The sequence below is a fragment of the Schistocerca nitens genome, chromosome 6, assembly GCF_023898315.1.
Source record: "Schistocerca nitens isolate TAMUIC-IGC-003100 chromosome 6, iqSchNite1.1, whole genome shotgun sequence".
In the NCBI taxonomy this organism is placed as follows: domain Eukaryota; kingdom Metazoa; phylum Arthropoda; class Insecta; order Orthoptera; family Acrididae; genus Schistocerca; species Schistocerca nitens.
Genome location: NC_064619.1, coordinates 329,065,576 through 329,084,234, shown reverse-complemented (window position 1 = coordinate 329,084,234; position 18,659 = coordinate 329,065,576). Strand labels below are relative to the sequence as shown.

The 18,659-nt window shown below is 40.4% G+C and overlaps 1 protein-coding gene across 2 annotated transcripts in view; it reads right to left on the bottom strand.

The window, feature by feature from the left end:
• LOC126262832 (uncharacterized) overlaps positions 1 to 18,659 on the bottom strand; it is a 115,624-nt gene that overhangs the window by 15,541 nt on the left and 81,424 nt on the right. For both annotated transcript variants that reach the window (XM_049959685.1, XM_049959684.1), the window contains one exon: positions 9,700 to 9,783. In XM_049959685.1, coding sequence (XP_049815642.1) covers positions 9,700 to 9,783 — 84 coding nt within the window. The remainder of the gene's footprint in view (positions 1 to 9,699; positions 9,784 to 18,659) is intronic.

Below are 18,659 nucleotides of genomic sequence, written 5' to 3'. Positions count from 1 at the left end.
CTATCTTCAGAAGCGGTTTCTGAGTCGCCTGTTTAGCCAGCCTGTCGGCAAGTTCGTTGCCGGGGATTCCGACGTGTCCTGGGGTCCACACAAACACCACGGAATGGCGGGACTGTTCCAGGGCATAGATGGACATCTAAATGGATGCTACCAGAGGTTGGCAAGGGTAGCACTGGTCAATAGCTTGTAGGCTGCTCAATGAGTCAGTACACAGGGGAAATGACTCGCCAGGGCATGAGCGGATGTACTCAAGAGCACGAGATATGACCGGACCATCAGCCATTGAGCCATCGGTGTAAACCACTTCAGAGCCCCGGAACACGTCAAGGATCGAGAGGAAGTGACAGCGGAGAACGTCAGGGTCAATGGAGTCCTTACGGCCATGCAAAAGATCCAGACAAAGCTGCAGCCAAGGTGTACACCATGGAGGGGTACGTGAACGGACCGCAAGTAGAGGTGGTAAAAGGAAGAACTCCAGTTCGGAGAGAAGGGACTGCACGAGAACCTCAATCGTTAGCGCTAATCTGGGCCGCTGACGCAGATGGACTGCCGCGGGTGGTAAAACGATACCGTAATTCAAATGCTCAGGGGAATAGTTGTTGATCAGGCAATGGAGGGCATTTAGGTGCTGCCAGAACTTCTGCTTAAGCTGACGAAGATGAGGGAGCTAAGTCAATTGAGCATCAAAAACCAGTCCTAGGAATTGATATGTCTCCAATACAGTGAGTGGATCATCATTAAGATGAAGTGTGGATTCCAGATGAACGGTACGACGCCGACAGAAGTGCGTAACACATGACTTAGTGGCTGCAAACTGGAAGCTGTGGGCGAGAGCCCATGACTGCGCCTTGTGGATGGCTCCCTGGAGGCGCCGCTCAGCAGCAACAGTATTGGAGCAGCAGCACGAAATGCAGAAGTCGTCTGCATACAGAGAAGGTAAGACGAGGGCCTGACAGCTGCTGCTAGACCGTTAATGGCCATTAAAAATAGAGATACACTCCATGCTCCTGGATATGGATGGAACTATGGGAGTCACCAACTTGGACACAGAAAGTATGGAGTGACAGGAAGTTTTGGATAAAAATCGGGACTGGTCCCCGGAGACCCCACTCATACAATGTGGCAAGGATACGACGTCGCCAAGTTGTGTCGTTCGCCAAGTTGTGTCGTATGCTTTATGTAAGTAAAAAAAGACAGCAATCAGGTGTTGCCATCTGGAAAAGGCTGTTCGGATGGCAGACTCGATGGACACAAGATTATCAGTGGTAGAGCGACCCTGGCGGAAGCCGGCCTGACATGGAGCCAGAAAGCCACGTGACTCCAGCACCCAACCCAACTGCTGACATACCATACGTTCCAACAGCTCACAAAGAACGTTGGAGAGGCTGATGGGCTGATAGCTATCCATATCAAGTGGGTTTTTACTGGGTTTGAGCACCGGAAAGATGGTGCTCTCCCACCATTGTGATGGAAAGACGCCATCGCACCAGATCTGGTTGAAGATGATGATAAGATGTCACTTGTAGTCAGATGAGAGATGTTTAATCATGTGACTGTGGATGCGATCAGGCCCAGGAGCTGTGTCAGGGCAATGTGCAACGGCACTGAAGAGCTCCCACTCTGTAAGTGGGGCTTTACAGGATTCACTGCAGTGTGTAGTGAATGAGAGGACATTCCCTTCCAGCCGCCGTTTGAGTGTTCAAAAGGGTGGGGGTAAGTCTCTGACGCAGAGGCTCGAGCAAAGTGCTCAGCAAAGGGCTCGGCAATCGTGTTTGTGTAGATAAGACGCCATTTATGGTGACACCGGGGACAGCTGTTGGGGCCTGGCACCTGAAAAGATGTTTGATCTTTGTCCAGACTTGGGAAGGTGATGTGTGGCACCCAAAGGTGAAGACGTATCTCTCCCAACACTCCTTCTTCCATTGTTTGATAAGGTGGTGAACATGGGCACGGAGCCATTTAAAGGCTATGAGGTGCCCCAGGGAAGGGTGCCGCTTATGCCGCTGTAGAGCTCGCTGACGCTCCTTAATTGCTCCAGCAACTTCCAGCGACCACCAAGGGACTGCATTATGCCTTGGGCACTCTAAAGAGCGAGGGATCGCGTTTTCTGCCGAAGAAACAATTGTGCTAGTCACCTGCTCAACCATCACATCGATGTTACCATGTGGGGGAGATTCAGCGGTGACAGCAGAGGTGAAAGTTCCCCAGTCCGCCTTGTTCAAAGCCCATCTGGGCAGGCGTCCGTGTGCCTGTCGCTGGGGCAATGAGAGGAATATGGGGAAGTGGTCACTACCACACAGGTTGTCATATGCTCTCCAGTGGATAGATGGGAGAAGTCCTGGGCTGCAAATTGATAAATCAATGCCCAAGTAACTATCATGAGCCACACTGAAATGTGTGGTGGACCCAACATTTAAGAGGCAGAGGTTGAATTGCGACAGTAAAGTTTTGACATCTCTGCCTTAGCCAGTAAGCATGGTACCACCCCACAAGGGGTTATGGGCATTAAAATCTCCCACAAGTAGGAAAGGTTTAGGGAGTTGATCAATCAGCACAGCTAATACATTCAGGGGTACTACACCATCTGGAGGAAGATATACATTGCAGACAGTTATTTCCTGCGTTCTGACAGCCACAGCTTCAACAGGGGTTTGAAGGGGCACGTTCACTACAGACCGACTTTAGGACATAAACAAGTCCACCTGACAATCGATTATAGTCGCTATGGTTCCTGTAATATCTCTTATAGCCACGAAGGGCAGGGGTCTGCATTGCTGGGAACCAGGTTTCCTAGAGGGCAATGCAGATAGCAGGTGTAAAGGTTAACAGTTGCCATAGCTCAGCCAGGCAGTGGAAAAAGTGCTGCAATTCTACTGGAGGATCACATTGTGAGACTGGGAAGGCATTGAACATTCAATGTGGCAGCTTACGCCTCAGAGTCACCTGCTGCCACCAGTTTATTGTCTGAGCAGTCTATATCCATTGTGTCTGAGGGTCTAGTGAGCAGACGCCAAAATCTCCACGACCATCCTCAGCCGCAGAGCCTGTAGGTAGCGGTGGTGTGGGTGCCACCGCAATTTCCTTGGTCTTAGGGGTTTTCTTTTTGGATTTTTCTCACTGCTCCTTGGGTTTCCCTGGCTAGGAGGACTTCACTGGCTCAGTCTCCGGGACGGAGGATGAGCGTGAAGCCGTACGACCAGCTGCTTTTGGGCTCTTCAGCCACTGGCGGGTGTCGTCTTTCCCACTAGAAGAAACCTGGGAAGGGAGTGACCCAAGGGATCCCTTACTAGCGAGAGAAGCCGAAGAAGACTTATGCTTCTCCGGCTTAAAAGTGGGGATGGATGTCCTCAATGGTTGGGGAGGGGGGGGGGGTATTGCTCCCGAAGTAGGTGGGGTGCAGGAGAAACAGGGAGGGAAATGCCACCCACCATCAAGGGGGCAGGTGTAGTCTTCCGGCTCTGAGAGGTGACCTACACCAGCTGTTACGCTGAAGACTGTAACACTTGTTAAGATCTCAAGATTAGACAAGAAGGTTGTCACAATGTTGTAGAGTTCACATGGTTCTGTGGACTTCCAAAATTACAGAATGAATGGGCTCCATGATATCCAATAGTGAACACAATAAATTTACTGATGTGTGGTACAGGCAAATAGCCAGCAAAGCTGCTGAATTTCTCGTGCCCCCATCTCCCTCACATGGAGAACAGAATTTCTTGCCAAAGTGTTCCAAGAGTTATCTCATAGTCAACTCTGATGTCAAGTCTTTACACAAGGTTACCACTAAAAACGGGAGCGTGCAGGATGGGGCTCACCGGTTTGGTTCAGTGAGAGTAGGAACAGGTAGACGCCCTTCCATGTTCCTGGACATCTCACCTGAGTAGGTCATGGGAAAAGAGAAAACACAGTCTAAACTTTTTCGAGTACAATATGAGGGATTTTCAACAACAATGGTCAAGCAAGTGGGTTAGTGCAGTGTGGTCAAGTACATCTTTGCTGGCTCGGGTTTGATTCAAGTTGCTACCATGATTCCTTTTCTTTATCTTTTCTTGCCCCCCTCCCTCCCCCCCTCACAATGTTAAACTCTTACTTATAAAATTTAAATATATTCACACAGTTCAATTTATATACGCAAAGTCAATATACTCAATTTATTTGCAATTACTTAAATTTAATTAATTAATATATTTACACAAGGATGGAAATTCCTGGATGGAGCACAAGGGGGGGGAGTCAACCACTCTCACCTATAATGGACTGATGCATAGAGCACAGTAACACATCAATCAAAGTAGCTTTCCAGCACTAGCTCTTTTCCTAGCAAGACACCAGTCTTGTCATGGCCACAGGAGCAAGTGTTTGGGTATCTGTGTGATTGTGTGTTTTAACGAGTGTACTACTGCTAGAAAAAAGAGCTAGTGCTCAAAAGATAGTGTGAATGCTGTTTTCTGTTATGTGTCACCGTTCTCCACACATCAATCCACTATCGGTGGGCAGTTGCCTTTCCCTTATTTTATGTATACGTATTTAAACAGAAATTGTTTTAATTTATGATGGTCTGCGATTTTAACTATCCTTCAACAACAACAACAACATTCTGTTGTCATATACCCATTCTCTCCTTTTTCTTTGCACGCTTTCCTGAGTTCAGAGCACATGGTTCTGGCAGCTATTTCAAATCCTCTAAAGTCGGTCCTTACTACACTTGTTTTCTGATATTCTGTAATGGTCTCTATGGTTGTGAGTAGCATCTCACCATGTGGCAGCCATGGTTTTCCATGAAAACTTAATACTTTATTGGAAAATGGAAACTATACAAGATCTTTCTAGCAGTGAAGTGATTGGTAAAAACATTGAAACTATAACTTCTGGTGAAGATTTAAAAACAAAAATTCAACAGTGCTTTTCATTATACTTTTTCAATTTTTAAAGACAAATGTATGATCACCAACAAGCCTCCTATATCAGTGGGCCATCTATCAATATAACAATTGCAGAACAGGTTACTGAAATTATGAACTATAATTTCACAGTGAATGATGATGATTTGCTACCATACACCAAACCTGACATGGTGTCCTTGGCCGAAAAGTCATAGGTTTTTCTGATGCTCACCCAAAAAGCGGGGGAAGATAATTATATGTGATGGGAAAAAATAGAAGATAGTGGCACCAGAAGTGATGAATGCAATTTTGTCAGCTCTGAAACATGGGAAATATTTCAGGACGCATGAGACACTTATGAATAAGTGATGAGAACATTAGAACGATGACAATATCAGGGGGAAAGATGATAGTAACAGAAACTGAACCTGAGCTAGCAAACTGGTATTCAGCACGCCTGTCAACTGTGCTATGCCACTTATTCGACCATTGTTGCTCAAAAATCCTTCACACTGTATTTGAAAATCCTTCACATTGTATTTGAAAATCTTTGGAGAGCATTTTCTCCTTTCCTATAAAACACTCAGGCGAGATATTCTGGGAACTTGAAAGGGGTTTCTATCTGCTTCTACTCACACAGTAGACAAATTGGTGAGCCCCATGCTGCACCCTCCCCTTGCAAGTATTTGTGGCACTACTGAAGAGTCACTTCACAAGAACACAAACTGTGTTGTCACTGCCCACCACAAGTTATTTAAAGGGTGGCGGCTATCAACAAATAGATGATATCAGTAAGTGATTGACTCTAGAGTCTGTAATCGCCAACTTATATAGTATTTGGAAAAAAGAAAGGTGTCCTACATACCTACAGCAAATAGTACACAACAAACCAGAAAACTTATGCTGGCAAACAAACACTTGTTGGGATAACGGCCACTCTATACTATGATAGCCATTTGTTTGTTCGGCACTGCAGGAGGTGTTCAATACGGTTACCACTCCTCCTTACATACCATTCAGACCACCACCTCACCTCAAAGAATTACATCTCATGTGAACACACATGGCTGCCCTCAGGTTTGGTCACATATGCGAGATACATGCCCCTGTAACATATGCACCTTATTGATGGTTGTGGAATACACCAATGTCTTTAAATGTCCCTATAGCTATAAATCTCAGAGATTGAGTTCACATGAACAGACAGGTCATGCTAATGGACCAGCTAATTAAATGTTTGTGTTAAGTACTGTTGTACAAGACTTAGGAAATGTGGTTGTTCCCCATTGTGCATGAACCACAACCATTGCATTTCTGCAGGGGTAATGTTCTTCAATAGTGCAGGTAACGTGTTGTAAAAAAAGAGGTAAACAACACTTGTTAATTTGCTAGTAAAGTGTATAGCTCAAAGAATCACTCACTCACAACTCCCACCCACATACTGATACTAAGATGCCTTGCTTCCATGACTGCTCAAAGATTCACATCTGCTCATATGTAGTTTGATGGAAATTTATTATCTCACTGTGTGAATCTTGCCTCACCTTTAAATAAAATGAAAGTTGTAAAATGCTGATTTTAGAATCCATTGGCAGAACATTAACCTGGCATGATGATCTTGTGACCCAAGAGTTTGCACAAACTGTAAGTGATATAAATAAAGTGACCAATTGTGCAGAAATAACCCTACAAGAGTGCGGTTTACGGTTTCAGCAGGTCCAATTATTCACACACTTGTTTCAGGGTTATTCGCCTTCCATTGCAGCACTCGCTGCTCCATATCTTGCATGCAGTCTGTGTCCAGTCCATTGAGTGCTGGTCCTTGTGGAGAATAACACTGTTTCTTCAAGTTTCAGTTACAGCCCGCCGAACATTCTTTTTAGATGGAAAGTGGCCCTGAGGATGTCATCTGGCACATATGACACATGCCTATCAATTAGCGGTGCTAATTAAACCATAAAAGAATACCGTGAGAGGAATAACAGTTCATTTCACTGTTTATGCTATTCACATTCCACAACAGTATCAGTCCTGTTCCAATGTCAACGCAATATTAACTTGATATGTATGAAATGGCTGATGCAGAAAACAGAGGACTAAGGAGGGGGGGGGGGGGGGCGGAGGAAAGAGGAAGAGGGAGGGGGAGGGGGAGTCAATAAGAAATGAGCAATGAATGTCGACAGGAAGACAGCCTACAGCACTGACAAACAATTCTTGACCAAAGTAAAATTACCCATATCCCAACATGTATTTGTTTCTGGGTGTATGTTTACAGAACTACTTTTTATAGTTTTGAACAATACTATCCCCTATAAGAATATGGGGGGCCTTTTTTTAAACATCATTCGATGGGGCACTTAGAGGAAACAATACTCAACCCTATGTGCCTGAAACCAAAAGATATGGGGGTCAACACAACTGTAGTTTGATCACAGAGTGAAATAAAGTACAATTAATTCCCAGGTCACCTTAACAGCATACACAGAAACAAAGTTCACTTTGGAAGTGTGTGGCAAATGGAGGTGTGCTATTCTCGGGCTTTCTGATTCCTGGGGCTGTCTGTCTACAGGAGAGTTAACACACATGAACTTGAAACTGAAAACTAGCAGATACCACTGTTAAGCACAGCCTAATACTGAAGTCACCACCCTGGCACACACTTCATATCCCATCTGTTACAAGAAATGTCTGCATGCTGAGTTACAGCATCTGTACAAATTCTTCCACGAAGTGTTACTTGCTGATGTAAACTAAACATTCTCTTCAGGCAGGAGGACCATTCATCATTAAGACTGCCACCACAGTAAAACAAATGTAACAATGACTGTACTTCCATCAACATTCTTATTTAAGTACATGGGAGGTTCAATCCAAGCTACACTAAGAGTAGGAATCCCTGGCATTTACAGCTTTGGGTGGAAGTGTGGCCACCAATACAGCACTAAAATACAATTCTTTATTTGACAGCAGATAAGAAGTGTTTGCTTCAGCTATGCACACAGCTCTATGAAGTGATATACCACAGTATCAACATATATTCAGTTTCAAACAGATGAAGCAGCTGTGTTTTGGCGATGGGTTGTGGGGCATTGTGGTCAAAAAGTTGGTGGAAATAAGGACAAGTTAATAAGGAAATCATTTTCACCTGAACTCCACAAGGATGGCTGCATTACCGCAGATTTGGCAAGAACAGTGGACAGTATGGACTGGCAATGTCAGGATTCAATGCCTTTTCCTGCATATACCACATCCCCCACCAAAAGCTGAAACACACACTTCTGAGGATACATGGTTTAGCCACCTCGTGATCCCTCTAGAGAAGAGAGATGATGTGCAGGTTCTATGAAACATGACTTCTGACAAGATCCCTGGCATTTCTCCTGAAGATAATCAAGATAATCAGTAGAAAACTTGTCAAATGTTGCTTTAATGTAACACTTGGATGAGAAGTCAAGAAAATTCTTTTAGTCAGAAGGGTAGAAGATACTATTATGTGGTTTCCTATCAATGAAGATGCAGTGACAAAATGATATTAGCACAAACCAAGATGCTGCACCTACGGCAAGGTAAGCTACGATTCTCCACCTAATATGTTACCTTAGTGAAAAATCTCTGATAGTAGTGTTTGTAAATTATAGGTGGAAACATCACCAACAATAAAAGCCTGAATTGGGCCTGGTGGCATGCTAAGATCGCAGATTGGTTAAGGCGACTGTTCACGGTAAGCAGGAAATCCAAGATTGAACCCTTCTGTTGCTACATATTCATTACGCTGTACATTCGCCACATTTAAACGGTTTTCACTGGTATCATTTTATGCAACAACTCCATTCCCTCAGAGATGCTATTCCCACATATTCCACGGTTAGAACCTCTGGCAGTATTATTTGTAAATTTTAGGTAGAAAGATCAGTGACAATGAAAGTCTGAGTCAGGCTTGAAAACATACTCAGACAGCCTAATGGTTAATGCAACTGCTCACAGTAAACAGACCTGGTTTCAAATCTCGGAGTGCCATACATTTTTCAAATGCCACAACATATTCACATATTCCCAGTCTTGTTTGAAACTAAGTGCCACTGTCTTCACTTACATAAATGCTAATGTATATGGCAAAATCACAACTTTTCTCATGTTCATTACTGTGGCCGACCATGCTATATTCTGTGGTACAGATGTGTATTCTCAGAAGACAATATTAATGCAGAAAAGGAGACATCAGAACGATTTGCAGTGTCAGTCTGTGAACTTTATATACACGGTTGTAAAATAATCTATGAGATTAACACTGCCATCAATTACATACATACATTTTCCTGTTGGATTTATAACTAATTAATGGGCACATACAAAGTGAATGGTTGGATATAGACACTGAGTAGTGGCAAAAAAATTTATATCTTCAAATACCACTTTCTCATTCACTGTATGGAAGGATGAGCACCATCCTGCAGACTCATGTTTTTAGTAAGATTCTACCAAAATAGAAAATGAGAATATTAAATTTCATATTTTTACAATAAAGGCTGTAAACAACAACAGCAAAGCCAAAATGACAACACTCACACATTGAGTTTAATTTTAAAAAAAATTATTGTGGCTGACCACTGAAAGTCAAAATGGCAATAATATATACATGATGAAATATAAATTTCTGTATTAAGACAGAAGAGGCACCAAGCAGCAATTAATGAAAAATTGGTAATTGTCCTTTACTACGCACTTGTTTGCTGCACAATGCCTTCTTCACTCAGTAAGTAGGGGTTTGTCCTAATACACTTAGATTTAGAGGTAAGGAATTATTAAGACTTGTACTCACAGAATCATATCTTTGTGGCACAAAATTGTTTGGTTTACACTGTAGCAACTGAATAGCAAGGTTCACATCATTCCTGTAACGTTCCTGAAATGGAAAAAATTAAAACTTTTTAACACTGTAAAACAAAAGTAACAATAAATATGGTGGTGGTGGTGGTGGTGGTGAAGCCATTACAATGAATGACATGTACAGTGTCCAATGGAATTAAGGGATCAGTCAAGATATTCTGATACATCTTGGGGAGATCTAGGATAGATCTAGTCAGTATTATTACAGGAAGCAAGGCTGTTTCACTCCCCAGACACATCAATTGAACAGATAGTTAATATATGAGGATTTGCTCTTATGTTGTGTACAGGAAAACCAGTAGCTATTAAAGCACATACTCTCTGTTCACACTTTTATTTGTAAAAGTTGTGCAATGGCTCAGAATTGTGATTTAGTGGAATCTGTAACAGGATGAGCTACTGGCAGGACACAAGATGGTAATTGACACTAGAGTATCATAAAGTATAATTTCCCAACGGCTGACTTATTTTCAACCAGATATATCACTACATCTTGCTTGCAGCTCATTACAAAAGCCTGCAGAATGTAACCAGATTCAGCAATACATACACACAAACAAGCTGTATTTACTATCACTCCAAAATCTCACTTTTGTGAGGTGGTATTTATGTATACAGGCCCACAAAGTGCATTTCTTAAACACAACACTATCATAATGCTTGATGATGATGTTTGTAGATGAGAGAACAGTTTTGTCTTTGACACACTGCGATTTAGTGTTCAACCTGACAATCACATCTGGTGACAGTAGTGAATACGCAATAAGCACTATATTTGTGGATGAAACATCTCTTTACTGTGTTTGCAGGTTGGAGAAATAACAATGGTGGATGCATGGGTCTTCACATGATCTTTTGCTCTAAAAAGAGCGCTTTAATGTCAATTGGACTAAAGGCACCGTTATTACAACATAAAAATCACACAAAGTACACAGACAAATGCTGTCAACAACCCTGTTGATTCTAACAATATGGCTTTTTTTGTTTGGGTTTGAAGAAAGTTCAGTAACTGACATTAACATTTTCAGCATTAATATTCATGTTTTCAGAGACTCTAAAATAGTCCAGTAAATTCCTTATTCTTGAGCAGCTGTAGTTGTACTTTTGACCAGACACTAGCTTCTTTATTCTTTGGCACCAGTATTATACAGCAATCATTTTGTTTTCCAGTATTCTGCATATAAGTATTTATGGAGTGCTGCATGACACTTGACACTGTAAAGTGTGTACATGGTCTCCCCCCCCCCCCCCCCCCCCCCCCTTTCTTTCAGGTTTGGGACCTATTTACACATCTCTTTAAAAAAGAACTTGTTGTTAATAAAAGTCAACAACAAGTAATTTGCAATTTTTTGTGATAGTGATAAAAAATTAGTAAGGAGTTGCAAAAGGGGATTGAGACAACTCCAGTGAAAGCCAAGACTCAATGGTCAGCTTGATAGATACATGCAACTGCATTTTCTAGCCAACTTGCATATGAGCAGCATATTACTGTAACCTTTTAAGTGGGGTTGGCTTTACTTAACATAGAAAATTATATGAGTGCCCATTACAATAAATTATATATATATATATATATATATATATATATATATATATATATAACATGTCTGCTTGTGTCTGTATGTGTGGATGGATATGTGTGTGTGTGCGAGTGTATACCTGTCCTTTTTTCCCTCTAAGGTAAGTCTTTCCGCTCCCGGGATTGGAATGACTCCTTACCCTCTCCCTTAAAACCCACATCCTTTCATCTTTCCCTCTCCTTCCCTCTTTCCTGACGAAGCAACCGTTGGTTGCGAAAGCTAGAATTTTGTGTGTATATTTGTGTTTGTTTGTGTGTCTATCGACCTGCCAGCGCTTTTGTTTGGTAAGTCTCATCATCTTTCTTTTTAGATATATATATATATATATATATATATATATATATATATATATATATATATATATATATATATATATATATATATATATGGTTATAATAGAGGGAAACATTCCACGTAGGAAAAGTATATCTAAAAACAAAGATAATGTGACTTACCAAACGAAAGTGCTGGCAGGTCGACAGACACACAAACAAACACAAACATACACACAAAATTCAAGCTTTTGCAACAAACTGTTGCCTCATCAGGAAAGAGGGAAGGAGAGGGAAAGACGAAAGGATGTGGGTTTTAAGGGAGAGGGTAAGGAGTCATTCCAATCCCGGGAGTGGAAAGACTTACCTTAGGGGGAAAAAAGGACGGGTATACACTCGCACACACACACATATCCATCCACACATATACAGACACAAGCAGACATATTTAAAGTATTTAAATATGTCTGCTTGTGTCTGTATATGTGTGGATGGATATGTGTGTGTGTGCGCGAGTGTATACCCGTCCTTTTTTCCCCCTAAGGTAAGTCTTTCCGCTCCCGGGATTGGAATGACTCCTTACCCTCTCCCTTAAAACCCACATCCTTTCGTCTTTCCCTCTCCTTCCCTCTTTCCTGATGAGGCAACAGTTTGTTGCAAAAGCTTGAATTTTGTGTGTATGTTTGTATTTGTTTGTGTGTCTGTCGACGTGCCAGCGCTTTCGTTTGGTAAGTCACATCATCTTTGTTTTTAGATATATTTTTCCCACGTGGAATGTTTCCCTCTATTAATTTACCACCCTTATATGCACATTTCACTTGCCAATTCTTGGAAGAAATGTGATGAACAGCACCTATCCACCCATAATACAGCACAGATTCACTGCTGTGTGATTTTCACCTGTTTGAAGCGATGTACGAGGCACCAGGATACAAATGATTTGAAGGTGACACAGCCATGAAAAAACTGTGTGCAACTGACTGGTGACAAGCCCCATTTACCTTATTAAAAGAGCATCAAGAAGTTGTGTATGCACTGGAATTGTATTTTGAAAGCAACCAATTATGTAGAAATTGGTGCATACTTGGATATGTTGTAATAGCAAATATATTTTGTCTGTCCAAATTAATCAGTAGTGCAAATGCTTCATTATTATGTCTACTGTTAATAGTAGATCATTTTTGCAGGTCCCTTCCAAGAAAGAATTTCAGTACAGCAGCTATATGCTGAGTAGCAATCTATCCTTTTCATAATAAAATATCTTCAAGCATAGATGAAAACACTCAAAAAATGGGGTACCATGAACTATTTACTGCCATAAGAAGTGAGAAATCACCATTTGAAAAGAATTTATTTTTTCAAAGCATAGTAGATGAGATTATTATGCCGTATGGAAGTTACTGTCTATGAAGGATGTTTAGGAAGGAAAAAAAAATGGCTCTGAGCACTATGGGACTCAACTGCTGAGGTCATAAGTCCCCTAGAATTTAGAACAACTTAAACCTAACTAACCTAAGGACAACACACACATCCATGCCCGAGGCAGGATTCGAACCTGCGACCGTAGCGGTCGCGCGGTTCCAGACTGTAGCGCCAGAACCGCTCGGCCACCAGCGGCCGGCGTTTAGGAAGGAAACAAATATATGTTAAGCATGAATAGTTACACTGAAATCACCCACATAAACTTTCTGGTGTAAATCTTTCATTCTGCAGCGGATTGTCCAATCCTTTAAAACTTCATTGAAGGTTAAAACTGTACACAGTTTTAATCCACTGGGAAGTTTCAAAATAAACTTCAATGTTTCACTTCTGCCCTTCATTGTACCTTTTCCTGTGTATTTCAGTTTCTACGAACCATACAAATAATAATATAGGGGAGAAACAAAGTGATCATCGGGACAACATAACAACAGTCCCTTTATCAATTAATGCCCCCTCCATGAACTCCAGGTTGGAATATCAACAATATTAGAAAAAGGATAGATTGCTACTTGCCTTAAAGATGACCACTGAGTTGCACACTGGCACAATGAAAATACTTACACATCATAGCTGTCAGCCAAAGTCTGCGTCAGCAAAGAAAACATACAAACATCCACATGAGCAATCATATCTCATGCACACATGTGGATGAAACCTATAAAGTGTAACAGTCTTTTAGTTGTGCCTATATGCAACTCAATGAGTTATCTTTATGGTGAGTAGCACCCTGCCGTTTCCTTAACATTGCTGAATTCCCAAAATAGTTTTCATTCAATCATTCTTGTCACTGGTCATGTGGAACGTGCAAGGTCTGATCTGGTTGCAAGTACATTCCAGTTTTTGATTTCACAGTAGCATCTTTCAAGTAAGAGGCGTGTTTTTTAAGTAACTACCGTTTTGAAATTAAAAAAAAGACGTGCTTAGATATCTCAATAATTTTATTTTTACATGAAAGCCTGTACCTTAATTTACGCACTAACGCCATTACAGTCTGATTCTTCCTTGTTTACGTTGTGTACTGAGTGTTTAAGATGCCTCCGATAATCTTGAGTCCCGCCGACTGTGAAGTACGGGCTGTTATAAGATTTCTTAGTGCTAAAGGCCTATAAGCGAGCGATATTCATTGTGAGATCTGTACAGTTTATGGAGAAAACATTATGAGTGATGGAATGGTAAGAAAGTGGGTGAGAGCACTTAAAGATAGCCGCACAAATGTGCATGATGAACAAAGGAGTGGGCGTCCTTCGGTTGTTAATGAAAGTCTGGTGCAAGAAGTGGACAATAAGGTGAGAGAAAACAGACGCTTTATGATTTCCTCCTTGTGGGATGACTTTCCTAATGTTTCTTGTAGTGTTTTGTATGGCATTGTGACCAAGCACTTGCATTACTGAAAATTGTGCACACTTTGGGTACCAAAAATGTTGATGGATGTGCACAAAACCAAACGTTTAGACAGTGCATTGACTTTCGTTGAGCGGTACCACAACGACGGTGATGATTTCTTAAGCCAAATTGTTACGGGCGATAAAACATGGGTGGCCTACGTCACACCGGAATCAAAGCAACAGTCCATGGAAGTTGAGCAAGGGCATCATTTTGCTGCAAGTCAATGCCCGTCCGCATGTGATGCATCAGACCAAAGATCTCATCACATCTTTTTGATGGGAAACTCTAGATCATCCTCCGTACAGCCCCGATCTTGCGCCCAGCGACTACCGTATGTTCCTGCACTTTAAGAAACACCTGAGCAGTCAGCGTCTTCAAGATGATGATGTAATCAAAACAGTGGTGATGCAGTGGTTAACAAGTCAGGCGGCAGACTTCTATGAGGCGGATATTCAAAAACTGGTACAATATTATGACAAATGCCTCAGTATTGACAGAAATTATGTGGAAAAGCAAATTAAGGTACAGGCTTTCATGTAAAAATAAAATTATTGAGATATCTAAGAACGCCTTTTTTCAATTTCAAAACTGTACTTACTTAAAAAACACGCCTCGTACTTTGACAACAGACCTAAAGCGTAGGAGATCCCATGGTCAGTTAACACAACTGTCTAGAAAAATCAAATACATGCTTTAGTTATTAATTATATCACATCATAAGTTAAGAAATGATACTGAAAATCAGGTTTACAGTAATGTTAAGATTTTCACAGCCATCCAGAGAGATGTGACTTATCATCATCATCATCATCATCATCTGATAGTGGAATACGTCATTCTGTTTAAAAAAAAAAGCATTGTGCACTGATGATAATTAGACTGCATTGCTTAAAATTGGCTAGGAGCAAGAAAGATAAGCAAGATACAACTACAGCCTTTTGGCATCTAAACATACAAAAATTCATGAACTCTAATCAGTTCAGCAAATTCCAACGACAACAATCACAGTTAAATGACTCCTGGATATAGCTGCAGAGTCAAAGCAGTTTGTTAAGAGAAAAGCCTTCAATTCTGGTATGAGAACATACTGTTAATGAATGACTGCCCTCAATTCTTCTAGAAGCCTGTTGAAAATACATGCTGTAGTGTTCTCTGAGATACAAGAAATGGTGTGTTTCTTCCTCGCACACACTTTGCTTCACTATCTTGTGTTTATGAATATAGTTTCTCATTTCACACAAATTCATGTTGTGAACAACACAGCCCCTGAGAGAGCAGATGTACTGCAACTCAAGTGTCTAATTTCTCAGCATATTTAAATACTGGCTGACAGAATGTTCACACATTACCACCACAGGTGACCAAAATGGCATAGTTGTGGACTAAAACCATCTTTTGTGCCTGAACTTAAGGTTACCAAACTATTATCCCTTTTGGCATTGCAGAACGGAAGTTCATAATTTAAACGTTATCACAAGATTATTTCTTCTTTCTTTCTTCGTTTGGGTCACCTAATGACAACGCATCAATTTCAATGCTTCCTTCTTTGTTGTTCTTTCTGTTTCCCCCCATATTCTTTCATCTTTTCATTATGTATCCTTTTTCTCTCCTCGGAAAATTTTGACCCTGTCTTCTTCTCCCTCCTGCATTGGAATCCTTCCATTTTTAACACTTTCCTCTTGAAAATCTCTCTTTCTGTTGCACCGTTTTCACTTGTGTTGTTTCTTTCCAAATCTTTCCTAACTTCTAGGCTATTGTTGACTTCTTGTCGCAAAAGATACTTAAAAATCTGTTCGGTTAACCTGTTGCTGTTCATTCTGTATAAGTGTCCAAAAAATAGCAGTCGCCTCTTTCATAGTATTTCATTTATGTTTTCTATGTTGATTACTTATTTATTTATCTATGTTGATTACTTATTTATTTATCTATGCTGATTACTTATTTATTTATCTATGCTGATTATTTATTTATTTATTTACTTACTTCTTTCACAGCATCATCAAATCAATCGCTTTTGCAAACATCACAAATAATAGTAATACACTGATCGTACTTGGAAAATATGCTACGTAAAATAAAAGATAATTCTTACATCTCAAGTATATATTTGTTACATTACAACTGATAAGCTGCTACTTTATACTAATTGATAACACACGTGTGATACAAATGTTCTCCACATTAAATTCTTTGAAGGAATAAAAACATTTTTCTATCAAAAATATTGTGTGTTAAAATCATTCCTTTACAGGCTCTTACTCAGTGAATTCAGTGATTTGTTAAAACCAAATCAAACATCTGATAAATGCACTTCAATCTGACATTTTTAATTTCTTTCTTCATCGAAAGTAGTTATATTTTGTCCGACATTGTGATTATACACACCAGTATATTTATTTGCTTCATTTTTGGGCTACAAAATGTAATCAATTTAAAAAGGTATAAATAAATCTTGTTAAGTATTTACGCTGCAATAACACTTCATAGCAAGATTTTCTGTGATCTACTTCAAGTGTAAGTCTTGTTGCCCCATTCTGTGACAAAAACATTTTGTTTAAGTGAATATCCAAGGTGCAGCCCTCCTAATTCAAGCCCATACTTCAGAAAATGATAAATCTTCCCATAATGTACAATTCTTATTGTTCAATTAGGAACTACATTTGACAGCTCTGTAAGGAGATACAAGCTTCTACTCATTTTTTGATATACAAAATTAATATAGTTTTGGCCAATCAATTTACATTTACCAGTTCCTTTTGCCAAGATACTACATACATCATCTACATCAGTGTGGTGACATCTACTCATTTTAAATGTCAATAACTGTCATTTACTTACATTCACATTCACGCTCTAATCACTGCAGTATTTGGATATTTCTGTTATACTATTAGTTACAAAAGATTCCAACTCCTTACGCTCTCCACCATAGACTAAGATAAGGCATAGCATATACTGAAAACAGATCCAGGGCCCAATGGACCCCAAACAGATTCTATGCTCAATTTGCAGCTGAGTTAGCCCCTCTTTTAACTATAAGATTTTGTAGGTCACTCAAACACAAAACTGTGCCCAAAAGTTGGCAGAAAACACAGATCACATCCATCCACAGGAAGAGTAATAGAAGTGATCCCCAAAATTACCGACCAATATCCTTGACATCCATTTTGTTATTGAATCTTAGAACTTAAAAATGTTCAAATGTGTGTGAATTCCTAAGGGACCAAACTGCTGAGGTCATCGGTCCCTAGACTTACACACTACTTAAACTAGCTTATGCTAAGAACACCACCCACACACACACACACCCATGCCCGTGGGAGGACTCAAACCTCCAGCGGGAGGAGCTGTGCAGTTCGTGACATGGCGCCTCAAACCGTGTGGTTCTTAAAACTTAGTCTGAGCTCAAACATAATATAGTATTTCGAACAGAGTGACCTCCTCTAATCCAACAAAGATGGATTTCAGAAACATGGATCATGTGAAACACAACACAAACTTCTCACATAGCATAATACTGAAAGCCTTGTATCAAGGTAGTCAACCAGACACAGCATTTTTCAGTTTCCGATAAGCATTTGACTCAGCACCAAATCTATGCTTATTATCAAAAGGAAGACCGTATGGAATATCGAGCAATATTTGTGACTGAATTGAGGATTTTTTGGGATGGATGATGCAGCACATTATCTTGGATGAAAAGTCATCAACAGGTGCAGAAGTTACTTCGGGTGTGCACCAGGAAAGTGTACTGCAACCCTTTATGTTCATGCTGCGTCTTATTAACCATTAACCTTGCAGACAATATTAATAATACCCCAGAATTTTTGAAGATGATGCTGTTTTATATAACGAAGTATTGTCTTAAAGATGCTACATAAATATTTATCAGATATTGATAAGATTTCAAAGTGTTGCAAAGATTGGCAACCTACTTTAAATGTTAAGAAATGTAAAACTGTGCACTTCACAAAACTAAAAAATGTAATAATCCTATGACTATATCAATAAGTCACAGTTGGAATCGGCTAACCCATACAAATACCTGGGTGTAAAACTTTGAGCATATGTGATCATTCAATTGTATATCCGTACAGTCGTGGGTAAACAGGAGGCAGACTTCTGTTTATTGGTAGAATATTGGGGAAATGCAATCAATCTACAAAAGAGTT